The sequence below is a fragment of the Zalophus californianus genome, chromosome 6 (genome assembly GCF_009762305.2).
Source record: "Zalophus californianus isolate mZalCal1 chromosome 6, mZalCal1.pri.v2, whole genome shotgun sequence".
Taxonomy (NCBI): Eukaryota; Metazoa; Chordata; class Mammalia; order Carnivora; family Otariidae; genus Zalophus; species Zalophus californianus.
Genome location: NC_045600.1, coordinates 83,121,629 through 83,134,053, shown reverse-complemented (window position 1 = coordinate 83,134,053; position 12,425 = coordinate 83,121,629). Strand labels below are relative to the sequence as shown.

General features: G+C 42.3%; 1 protein-coding gene across 3 annotated transcripts in view; it reads left to right on the top strand.

Moving 5' to 3' along the window:
• Window positions 1–12,425, top strand: part of INO80 (INO80 complex ATPase subunit) — a 132,099-nt gene that overhangs the window by 91,088 nt on the left and 28,586 nt on the right. For all 3 annotated transcript variants that reach the window (XM_027570069.2, XM_027570070.2, XM_027570068.2), the window contains 2 exons: window positions 2,867–3,092; window positions 7,152–7,279. In XM_027570069.2, the coding sequence (XP_027425870.1) occupies window positions 2,867–3,092; window positions 7,152–7,279 (354 nt within the window). The remainder of the gene's footprint in view (window positions 1–2,866; window positions 3,093–7,151; window positions 7,280–12,425) is intronic.

The window sequence follows — 12,425 nt, the reverse complement described above, 5'->3', positions numbered from 1 at the left end:
AGGATAGAGCTGACTTGGGAAGCACAGTTTAATTAGAAGTGGACTTGTTTGCCTCTTTTTGGACCTCATGAGTTCACTGCTTACGTACTTAGGACATGAAATTCTGTGATTCTGCATATATCTTGATCCAGGGCTCCTGCCAAAGAAGCTTATCAAAACATAAAACATATTTCACTAAGATTTGGGCCTTGCATAGCACCTAGTTTTCAATCCTGGACTTGGAAGGATATCAGCAAAATGAAATTGGAAAATAAGTGAAAGTTTATAACTGGAGAAAGTTGCTTTCTTTTTAAACTCCAAGAGTGCCTAGGAGTGAGTTCTAGGCAGGAAAAACATTTTCCCTGTGTCAGTGTTCCCTCTTCCTTTGTGCTGAGTTTCTAGCTTTTGGCTTTTCATCTGGAGAATCTGGGCCTTATATATATATTTATTTTTATTTTTATTTTTTTTAGAGAGTGCGTGCATGAGAGCAAGTGGGGGAGGGGCAGAGGGAGAGGGAAAGAGAATCTTGAGCAGGCTCCACGCCCAGCACAGAGCCTGATGTGGGACCCAATCTTATGACCCTGAGATCATGATCTGAGCCGAAATCAGGAGTCGGACACTTAACCCCCTAAGCCACCCAGGTGCCCCCCAAAGTCTATATAATTCCAGTATAAGTTCTGCTTTTCTACAAAATAAACAACAACAGCAAAAACAAAGTCGTTATGTTTGAGTGTAAAATTGGTCAGTATGAGTCTCGTTAGAAAAGAGTAAATATGCTTTATTTATCCAAAAGTATATATACTATATAGAACTGGTCATATAGTAGTCTAACTTCTATAGTCTAACCACTGCTGCTTATATCACTGTTATGAAAGTACAGCCACCATTGATTGTGAGGTTCTGGGACTCATACTCTAGATGGTAGATAGCTGCTGAGTTACTGCCAGGACAGGCCATAGCAGGAAAGATCCAGTTTTTATTCACCTTTTAAAAAAAAATGTTTTTAACTTTTTTTAAAGATTTTATGTATTTATTTGACAGAGAGAGACACAACGAGAGAGGGAACACAAGCAGAGGGAGTGGGAGAGGGAGAAGCAGGCTTCCTGCTGAGCAGGGACCTTGATGCGGGGCTCGATCCCAGGACCCTGGGATCATGACCTGAGCCAAAGGCAGATGCTTAACGACAGAGCCACCAGACACCCCTATCCACCTGTTTTTTATTTCTGTCTTCATTCGTCTATGTTCTGCTTTCGGTGGGAAAAAGGAGTAAGTTGGAAGCAAGAGAACATACTCCTTTTGGAGTGGGTAAAGATGACCACTTGAGATTACCAACACCTGCACCTAGGACTGTGTGTGAAACTGATTGATACGTGAGCGGTGTCTGGGTTTTGGAGCTGCAGGGGCCCAGTTTGCTGTGACCCCTCCCTGTAGTTTTGTGTCTGGACTGTAGATGGCACTGTTCTCTAGCCAACTCAGTTCAGCTTCATCTATAAGCCAGAGTAGAGGACGCTGTGGTATTAGTAAATGATGCTCTATTGTTTTGGTATCTTCTAGTCTCCAGCAGAGACACCTGCAGCCCCGTAGTCAGCTAGCTGACTGTTAATGTACCCCAAAGCAGCATTAAGGCTTGGCCTGAGGGTCGTGGTGTTCGTTAAAAGCCTAGAGCTATTCGCTTGTCCCTTAGACCTTCTGGATCAAAATCTGCACTTTAGATAAGCTCCCAAGAAGGTTCTTATGCATACCAAAACTTGACAGCCATTCCATTGCCCTAAAGATTGATGGGCATGACGATAGAAAAGTTAATAGCAAGATATATTTTCCTAAATGTCTCACTTCTGGGAAATAATAGCAACAATAACACTAGCTAACTAGGTACGGCCAGTGTTCTATGTTCTGATCTCTCTCATTCCTCTGCACTTGCTCCTTATACCCAGTTTCTCCCCATTTCTTGGTCTTGCTCCAGGGTTTTTCTGAGCAATTTAGTGCATATAATGGGACTTTAGCATTTTTATCAGCCTGAGCTTGCAGCTAATCACAGCCTCCAAATTTCAACAGAAGGTAACTCAGGCTTCTAATCAGGTGATTTCACAGTTATCTGAATACACAGATGCTTATTAGAGTGGGAATAGACCCAGATCACTAAAGGATTAAAAAGCCCATTTCTTAATTGGCGGGAGCCTTCTATTCCATGGGGGGGAGAGGGGCAGCATTTCAGTGTTGCTGCACCTTGTGGGGAGATAAGAATTTGTGCATAGCCTCTGTCCTAGCCAGGAAATGAATCCACCAGTCTCAGGCAGTTGCTTTCTCCACCCCCCCTCCACCATATCCCAGCTTATGGCCTACAAGAAAGGTTGTCTTATCTTTCATTAGATTTGTCAGTCAGCAACCTGGTCAGGGAAGAGGAGAAAGAAGTCTTGATAAACTTGGGAATTTTGGCAGAAAAGCATTAAAGATAGCTTCAAATGCACCAGGCCAATAACTCTTTTCGTTCTTTAGTAATGACTGCGTAGCTCCAGCTCCCTTTCTGATCTCCCCATTCTGTGTATGGCTAATAGAACTTCGCCAAAAACACTATCCAGCAATGGGGGGAGGTGGCAAAGTTGGATCAGAGATGCATACAAACATGATAGAATTATTCCTGACCTGGTATCCCAGTTTTTCTGCAAACTCCAGCACTCTCTGGATCTTTAGTTTGCTGCAGATTCATGTTATTAAGAGGTTGGCCTTTGCCTTGGACCAGCTCACTGAATCAGCTATTAGAGGCAGCTTATTTGTCAGAACAAGGAAGTTAAAACCACTAACCTAAGAATTATCCACATTTGTCTGATTTCAAAGTTGGAGTGTAGGAAATGTGCAAGAGCTATCTCATGTGAGTGTCTCACTGCAGGTTACCGCAGTGCCATTGGATTCTTACTGCAATGACCGAAGTGCAGAATATGAGCGGCGAGTGCTGAAGGAAGGAGGGAGTCTGGCAGCCAAGCAGTGTTTGTTAAATGGGGCCCCTGAACTGGCGGCAGATTGGCTAAATCGACGGTCCCAGTTCTTCCCAGAGCCAGCTGGAGGACTGTGGAGCATCAGGCCTCAGAATGGCTGGTCTTTCATCAGGATTCCAGGTAAGTTCTCTGTTCTCTTGGCGTTTTGCCCGCTCTGGCAAGGGAAGAGGAACCGAGGAGATACTCCATGTGGTGGCTTTAGATATTTGGAATTCAAAGTTCTTGGGGTTTGTTTCCTGTTTTGCCCTTACTAATTTTATAGGTAAAAATACTGAAGTAATTTATGACTTAAGAGAGAAATGTTTTTTAGATTTGTGCTTACGTACTCTCCTTTGACAAGCTTGCAGCTTAGAAAGGAATGCCACCCTTAAAAAGGGGGGGGGTAGAAATAAACTTGGTAGGAAAGGCTCCAGGTCGAGTGAGTACAGTTGTGTTGTGCCATTGCCAGTAGGGTGAATGAGAATGTCGTCACTCTCAGAAAGCCTAGTTGAAGTAGCATAAACAGTGTCCTGCACGGAGCACTAGAGATCTGAATGATAACCAGAAGAAAAACACTGTGTTTTGTGCCAAAATGCTCGCAGATTCCCAGACCTCCTAGAGTCAAGGTCGAGGGTTGAAAGGAAACTAGGTTTTCATCTTTGCTTTAGTGAGACTACTTTTAAGGAAACTGAACACAGGGTTCATAGGCTTATGTTCTTTGCTTACACCTGCTGGCAGATTGGAGTGGTAGTTGAGAGCTACCCTGTCAGTTTTGGTTGTCCAGATTCTCTGATACTTTGTATTCTTTTTACTGGATATAATGGAAGTAAACTAGAGCTGAGCGCTCAAAAGAGAGAATCTGCCAAGTGTGAAGGGACTTTGGGTCAGCCTGGTAGTAGCTGTGGGTGTGCTTTAGACTAGAAGATGCCATTTTGAGTTTATGAGAGCCATATAGTGTGCAGCCTCGTAGCGGACTTAGAATACCTGAAGGCAGTGGGTGAAGGTGTACTGTTGGAAAACAAGGGGAAAACCCAGTTGTAAAGCAGGCCTGGTTAGTAGTGGCAATAGAGGACTAAAATCCAGCAGGTCTAGAAACCATCGAATCCCAGGCAGAAGAAGAGCACAGGTGTTGAAAGAAACAAGACAACACCCTATTTCTTCTTTCTCCCTTCTTCACTCTGGCTCCTAAGTTCCCAGTATAGGGGTAGAGGGCTTACTGCTGGCGCTGTGGGAATCTCTTGTGGCTTTTCCTGTTCTTTGAAAGAAAAATGGACCTTGTTTAAATAGCAGGAAGTGTCTGAGTTCTTTTCGCATCGATAAAAAGCGCCAGCCTCACTGGCTGTTTACTGTGAGAACCAACCAGCTCCTCACTGACCCCATTGTGCTCTGTAGACTGGCTGGAGCAGGGCAGCGAGGGGTGGGGGGTTGTGGGGTCACTGGAACCTGTATTTTATCTCTTTTTTCTCTATACTTTTACATTTTCTGTTTCCTTGGGAAGGGTTTGTTCCATTAATAGTCCCCGAAAGACCAAAATCTCCTGGGTTTCACACCTCTGACTGCATCTCCCTGTTTTACCAGGAGAAAGGTGTATAGTCCTTTCAGAAGTCTCCTCTCCTTGGAAAAAGGAGTTATTTCATCTATTAGCCTAGTTTTACTGCCATGGGATATATTCATTTTGTCCCTAAACAGACTCTTATACTGTGGCCTTGTGTGTCTAAGTGAAAATACTGTTAAGATTGTACTATAGGATCGTAGACAATATTGTAAGAAAGTAGGATAGGTCTGTACAACATTTTGAGATTCTGTTTTAAAGAGAGGTTTGACTTGGCACAATCAGCCTAATTTCTAGGGAATTGTGCTCTTCTTGGCTCTTTGCCCTGCTTAGCAACAGGTGGTGCTGTTGTCCAGTGCAACTTTGGTAGCTCCTAAAAAATTGGGTAATGGATGCCAGGCCCAAAAGACCCCAATGTGTGCAGGGAAAGAAAACCCATTTTTTTCTGCCTATCTTTCTAAGGACAAGTACTGGGTGCTGAGCCAACGTGCTTAACGGAGAAGCAGAAATCTTGTTCCTTGCTTCAGTATTCGAAGGCTGTTGCTGCAGTCTCTTTCTGCTTAGGCCTTTTCTTTCAGGGTAGTCCAAAGAAATCCAGTCCATCTGCTTTCCCTTCCCACATAACACAGGAACAGCTAACAACACGCACCACTGTTGCTTCTTTCAGGTGCATGAGTTCTTTGTGCATCTTCATCTCTGAGCCTCCTCCTCTTAGCATCAGTTTGTTCTAGTTAGCAAAGGAAAGGAGATGTGGGAAGCAGGAATGTGTGAAAACCATTGAATCATGATTTTGAGATGAAGCTTCTCAAAATGCAGACGCAAGACAGATTTACATACTTTAAGATACTTGTGTGGACGGAGTGGATGTGAATGGAGAGAAAAGATAAGCAGGCTGCTGGAGAAATCTGATGAGCTTAGCTTGCCCACTCTACTAAATGACTGAAAAATATATGGGTTTCTCTTTTTTTTTTTTCCCACCTTCCTGTGCTTTTAATGAAAAAAGAAAGAAACTCTGGGGAATGTTTAGGAGCTATCAAAATTGAGGGATCCCAGGGTATCCAATTAAAGGAGAAACGTTGAAGTTGTTAGGAAAGCGTTGCCGCCTGATCAGACTTGGAATTCACACAGGCCTCCTTGTCTGGTGCCAGGGAGAGGGCCTAGCATTTGGTTCTGTCCCAGCTGCAGTCGTTTGATTGTGTTGGTAAGGAGATCAACAAAAAGAAGAGCATTTCAGTAATCTAAACAGGACCAAACAAAGAGGCTGAACAAAGGTGTGTGCCACAGCATCAGGGAGGGGGTGGTGGAGGGAGAGATGTGGCCTGGCAGCATTCCGAAGGTGGGAAAAGGCAAGCAGCAGTGCAGAGGAGTAAACATCCAGGGCCTGTGGCTTTGTAGCAAAAACAGAGGGGCTGATGATTTTTTATGGTGCTGTCAGCACATCCGTTCTCGTTCGGTTTATACAATGATTGTGCACTTGGCAGATAGTGGCGAGAACAGAGAAATATCCATTGAGAACTCTTGGATTGCTCTCAACAGTCAACCTCTGCAGTTCTGAGGGGAAAAAACCATGGGTTTGAACCCAGAAACTAGGGATAAACTATGGGTTTTTTTAATAGCTCCCTTTTTTACTTTTAGTGGTTAGTTGTGTCATCTCTCTATCCTTTGTCTCTCCCTTTTTGCACCCCACAGCCACTTCCACATAATACTCTTAAAATCTCCTGGCCCCTTCAGCCTCATTTCTTCCCCCTCTTAGTAGCAGTGATTGTTCAGGGCATGTTTATGGACCAGTCTGCAAACAGGAAACTCTACTTCCTGAAATGTGATGGGAGATGAATGATACTGAATGGATAAGATGAAAATTTGAGAGTTAAGTGCTCTGTAAAGATCTCTGGCTAAAATGCTCTTTTTTTTTTTTTCCTTTTTAATGGGAAGAGGAAAGAGAAAGCACAAGTTAGTGAGTAAAAGCAGCTTCCATTTCACAGAAACCCAAAGTCAGTCCTTCTGAGAAGTTGAACAAACCTTAGTGTCTTTACTGAATTATAGTTTAGGATAATGACATTTCCCAGCCAACCTATTTGAAATCATCAAGGAGAAGGAGTTTGGATTTAAACAGAGGGGCAGGAATGGATATGTGTATTTGCATTTCTCGGTATTTAAGTGTCTCCAGGGACAGGCAAGAGTAGCCCTTGTTTCTCGACATTCTCATGCTTTCAGGAGATGTAAACCATTTAACCACAGAACCAGCAGAAACAGATATCTAGAGATAGGATGAAGAAGGAAAAACAAGTTTCTCAAGTCACTTAGAGCAGATATGACATAGACCTCACTCTTAAATGTCCATGTGTACCTGTTATCCCCTGAGTAAGGACATGGAGCAGGGAAGCTTTCATTTGTCTTAGCAGCAGATATCTGAATGGGAACTGTCCGTTGGAAGGGAGCCTACACCTCCCTCTTTCAGGATACTTCTTCTCAGAGACCTACTGGATCATGATTGAACAGTGCTTTGCCTTCTTCTCTACTTTCCTGCTCTCATGATGACAAGCATCCTGGTTGTCGTAATTTTGGCTGCATACAGCTTTGCAGTGAGTGATTTTGCTGCTTCAATTAAATACAGTTTCCCCCTCCTCCCCCCCTTTTCTTCTCCCCAGGCAAGGAGAGCCTCATCACTGACAGTGGAAAGCTGTATGCCCTTGATGTCCTCCTGACTCGGCTCAAGTCTCAAGGACATAGGGTCCTTATCTACTCCCAGATGACCAGGATGATAGACCTGCTGGAGGTAGGAGAAGGAACCTTGGGCACCTAGGACACCTTGACGTTTAACTTGCAGGAATCAGATGTCTATGACTAATGTACATCCTGCTTAATGGGAACCCAAAACTTGTCTTCGTGATTTTACTGTCTATAAAGGGAGGAGAAGAAGCTCCTGGCAGATGTGAGAATATGCAAAGGAACTCCTTTCCTCCACCATTGAAATAGAACATCCCCTACTCCTTCCTTTACTAGGGAAGAAATTCCCTAATTTTAAAGGAGATCGGAGTTTAGGAATACTTAAGAAGTCCTCTGAAATACTGTATAGAAAACAAGATTTAGGATTAGTTCTCTATATAAAAAACGAGAGAGCAGCTGGTCAGTCTGACTCAATGTAGTGGTCTCAACCTCACTCCATATTGCGTTCTCCTGGAGGAGCTTTAACAAATACTGATACCCTGTCCCATCCTCAGAGTTTGTAACTTAATAACTTTGGAATGAAGCGTAGGCATCAGGAGACTTGAAAGCTCCTGAGGTGATCCTAATAGGCAACCAGAGTTGAGAACCACTAGGTTATGTTGAAAGATACAACTTGTTTTACTGTGCAGGGCACCTTCTGTTTCTTCAGTTACTTCTGTGTTGATGTTCTCTCTGCTTTCTTGTTGTGTGAGTGGAAGCTAATTACTTGAGGGAGAAGAAGTCAAGGACATGGAAATAGGCGAGTGAAACTGAGGACAAATAATCACAGACCACCAGAGTTAGTGTTTAGTGCTAGAAAGTTGGAAAGCCGCTGGTCGGGGGAGCTAAAGCACCTGGATGTAAGTAGTGTATAAATATTCGCATGTTTTTCCATGGGCTTTTTATAGCTAAGGCTTCATATTCTAACCCTGCTACTCCAGGGAGTAGCTGGTAATAAACAAGTGGAAATTGGACCATGATTATCCCTATCTAGGAATAAGGGAGTAGGGATCATATCAGCACAGAAGGAATGAAGGCTAGCGTAGGGAAGAAGTTTTAGGTTTCTGGAAGCCAAGCCTGGCTTGCTGAATTTCTCAGTCAATAGTTTGGTAATTCGGTAGCAGGCTCTTTTTAATAATCTGGCAACTTCTTTTAGCAAGGGACATAACACATGATATTTGAGGTCACTCAAATCATAAGTCTGGCATTTAGTACAGTGTTTGGCCCCTCAAATGCTGTCAGCAGGCTGAACTTTCTGTTTTGTCCTATGGAATAGGTCACCTATTTCTAAATGATGGAAAAATGCTTATTGGTGGCTGTAAATCACTGTAAGAGAAGTAATTAAGCCATTGTGTTTGATGCAGATCTTTACCTGTGTTAAAGGTCCTAAGAGCAGTAATCCAAAATAAAGGGAACTGCCTGCATCTGTAGTGTTCAGTTCAAACTAAATGATACCAACGGCCCAAACAATATGAGTAACTTTCCGTCAGTGGGGCTCCTCTTAGATAAAGTGCACTTGCCTTGTCCTGCAGAGTCAGGGATGTACAGATGAAGTAGTGATCTTGCACTGAATTATAGAAAAAGCAGTATGCTAAAGATTTTGTAAGGGAAGTGATGATCTTTTTTTTTTCCAAAGACTATGTTGGTGTATTTTGGAGTCCTAAAAGTTGCTTCCTATTAAAGGAAAGTTCAAGAGTAAGTAGGGTAAGCTACCAAAAAATAGCTAGGTCTGAGAGCTGAAGGGAAGTGTAGATGGTTTAAATTTGATACAGTCCTACATTTTAGTTCCTTGTTCTATGTATTACACACTTCTAGGTACTCCTAAGTATTACCAAAATAAGTGATTCAAAGTATGTTAATGAGCTTTGTTCAGGATGAGTGCTGTAAACCCTACCCACCAGGGTCACTTCCTATCTCTTTCTAATCCAGCGGGTTTTTTGGAGAGGTTTGTGGGGATGTGGATGATGTGGGTAGGTTTTGCAAACATGGCAGCCTGAGAGCCTTTTAAATACAGTTCGATCTCTCTATGGGGAATTCGAAATTAGGGAAAACTGAATTTCACAGCTGCTAACATTCTTTAGCCGTATGGATAACATGCATCTAGGATGCTGAAGCCAAAAAAATGTTACAACCGTTTACATGTTTTACTGAAAAACTGAAGTGAAACTGTTGTCTAGGTTTTTTTAAAACACTTTACTATTCTTTTTCCTTCAACATTACATTTCCTAGAAGTTCATTCGTCCTTTTTTTTTTTAATACTGTTTACTCAAATGAACCACATTCTGTATTTAAAGAGGTTAATCCTCAAAATTTATTTTGTGGGCATGGACTTAAAATGCCCACGGTGTTTAATATGTCTAGTCATTTATTGAAATGTAAATGTATTGTGGATCTTACGGCAATGCAGGATGAGGTCTACATTTCTTTACCTTTTCAAAGAGTTATTCTGGGTTTTTTAGTCATTGTCATAATAGAAGCTTTCACTGTAAACATTCATTAGAGCCATGTTTCAGCTTTAAAACATGACCTGGCATGTGAACCTAAGGATCATGTTATAGAAAGGCCCTTCTGTATAGATGCTTTCCCTTGAGTACACTTGACCTTTTCTTTAAAAAAAAAAAAAAATACCTTGACCCTTGCTTTGCTTCTTCATCCTCAGTGTGTTGTGGGTTTGTTTGGTTAGTTTTAGATATAAAAAAAAATTTTTTTTCCAGGATTCTCTTTTTTACCTTGACATCTTACACCTTGTATATCAAAGAGGGAAAGAAAAGCTTCCAGTAGGGGCGCCTGGGTGGTTCAGTCGGTTAAGCGTCTGCCTTTGGCTCGGGTCATGATCCCAGGGTCCTGGGATCGAGCCCCGCTTCGGGCTCCCTGCTTGGCAGGGAGCCTGCTTCTCACTCTCCCTTTGCCTGCTACTTCCCCTGCTTGTGCGCTCTCTCTCTCTCTCTAAAATAAATAAATAAAATCTTAAAAAAAAAAAAAAGAAAGAAAAGCTTCCAATAGAGCAGAAGTTAGAAACTCATGTGGGGGCATTGAAGCTCTTTTGTGTAACTGTGGAGCCGATCAGCGTCTCTTTCATCCAACAGCCTTTTTGGGCTTTTTGTTCTGTGCCTTCACCTTGGCTATCTGTTTGTTTCTAGGACTCGGAAGAACCAAAATATGGTAAAAATACACGTACTTTTGTGTGACCAGGTTTCCATTTTGGGAGAAATACTAGTTCTGGGGTGCCTGGGTGGCTCAGATGGTTAAGCGTCTGCCTTCGGCTCAGGTCATGATCCCAGGGTCCTGGGATCGAGTCCCGCATCGGGCTCCCTGCTCCTTGGGAGCCTGCTTCTCCCTCTGCTTCTCTCTCTCTCTCTCTCTCTCTGTCTCTCATGAATAAATAAATAAAATCTTTAAAAAAAAAAAAGAAATACTAGTTCTGGACACTTAGTATTTGCTCAGTATTTTTTTAAAGTGATTGATAGCCTCTTTCTCTTGCGCAAAAATCTGACTTTAATTTAAGTTTCTTGTGAATATATCAGATCTTATTCCAAATAGAATTCTGTATTCAGGAATGTCTTATTCTTTCCCATGGTATCTAAATACTGTTTCTGGATAGGGGATAAAAAAGCAGACTGCTAAACTTCCAGGGCCAGGAATTTTTAGTGTGCCACAGGCAGAAGTCAAAGCCGTAGATAGGGGAGGATATGGTAGATCACTAAACGTTACGTTACGGATTTACTTTACATTTACTGAGTCACTTGTAGGTCTTTGCTGGTGGGGGTACTGTGGAAGCAGACATGGCCTTTGTGCAGTTGGGATGATGGTGTCTAGCGGGATGTTAGGCAGAACTTTTCCTACCACCACCATTTTTACTCGAGTTTGGAACCTCCCCACCCCCTACCACCATATTCTGACAGTTGCAAAAAGCTTTAACTCACTACAGATGACTTACATCATCTCTGGGTTGTCTCATTTGAGGTTCATTCCTGTTGCATCAAGCAGCTGAGTCTGTAGTTTAAGGAAATAAGCGTCAGTATTTTCTATGCAATACAAAAGTACTTGGAAAGGCTCAGCCAGCTGGTACTGTATGTGGTGTGATTGTTAAGTACTGAAACCCAGACAGATTTTGTACTGCACCAGTGTATGAAAATAGTATAATACAGAATTAAATCCAGATAATCTATAGCTAATGATGACATTTGAGACACTAGGTTACATAACTTGCCCAGTCAGCAAGTACCTCACTTGGATAGGATTCATCCTGAACAGACGTTCTATCATTTATGAGCTGGCTACTCCTAGAACTCCCAGTTACCTTTGGGAGCTGTGATTCTGAGCATACTGGGAAGCTGGGTATTCTAAAACTGCCCCACAGAATGAAAAGCAAATTGGGGTCACTGTTAACTAGCATTTTGATTAGGCTTTAGGAATGATGGAAGGAAATGTGTCAGCTTACAACCACACTATATTTATTCAGTTTCATTCATTTCTTTTCATGTCGAGAATGAGGAAGGCATTGTGCTAGGCAGATGTGAATTTAAATTAAATGTGGTCTTTGACTTCAAGAAATGTATCTAGTGGAGGATATATCACACACACACACAACTGTCAGGTGTACCCTGATACCAGTGCCCAAAATGAACCGTAAACAGAGCTGAAGGTAGCAAGATGGATACATTTATTTCTAACTGGGTCACTTGAGGAAGGGTTCCCATTGATAGTGACTTTTGAACTGAACTTAAATAGAATTTTAACCATCAGGGAGAAGTGCATTCCAGACTAAGGAAGCCAGATGTAAAAAGGCACAGAGATGGGAAGGTACGAGACATTTGGGGTGGACTAGCTCAGTGTGACTGAAGTTTATGGTATATGAGAAAAGGGAATAATACACATAGGGTGAAGGCAGATTATGATGGGCCTATGTATGCCTTGTGATTAGGTCTTGCTCCAAAGGACTCTTTGTGTTAGATAAGGGAAGCATGGCTTCCATATTTCACTCATTTGGTGCAATTTGTTTGGGCAACGGAGAGATTATAATAGAGACTGAGAGGAGCCTTACTTTTTGCTGCTGATATACCCCAAAGATGGAAAGTGGCATGTTCAGGAAATAGTTACATCAGGACTTCAGGTTTGTGGATCATACTGAGTCTTTTCCCCAAATTGGGGAAGTGAAATTGGGTTGAAGAGAACAGCAGACGCAACTTTGAAAGAGAAAAGAAGGTTCAGAATGG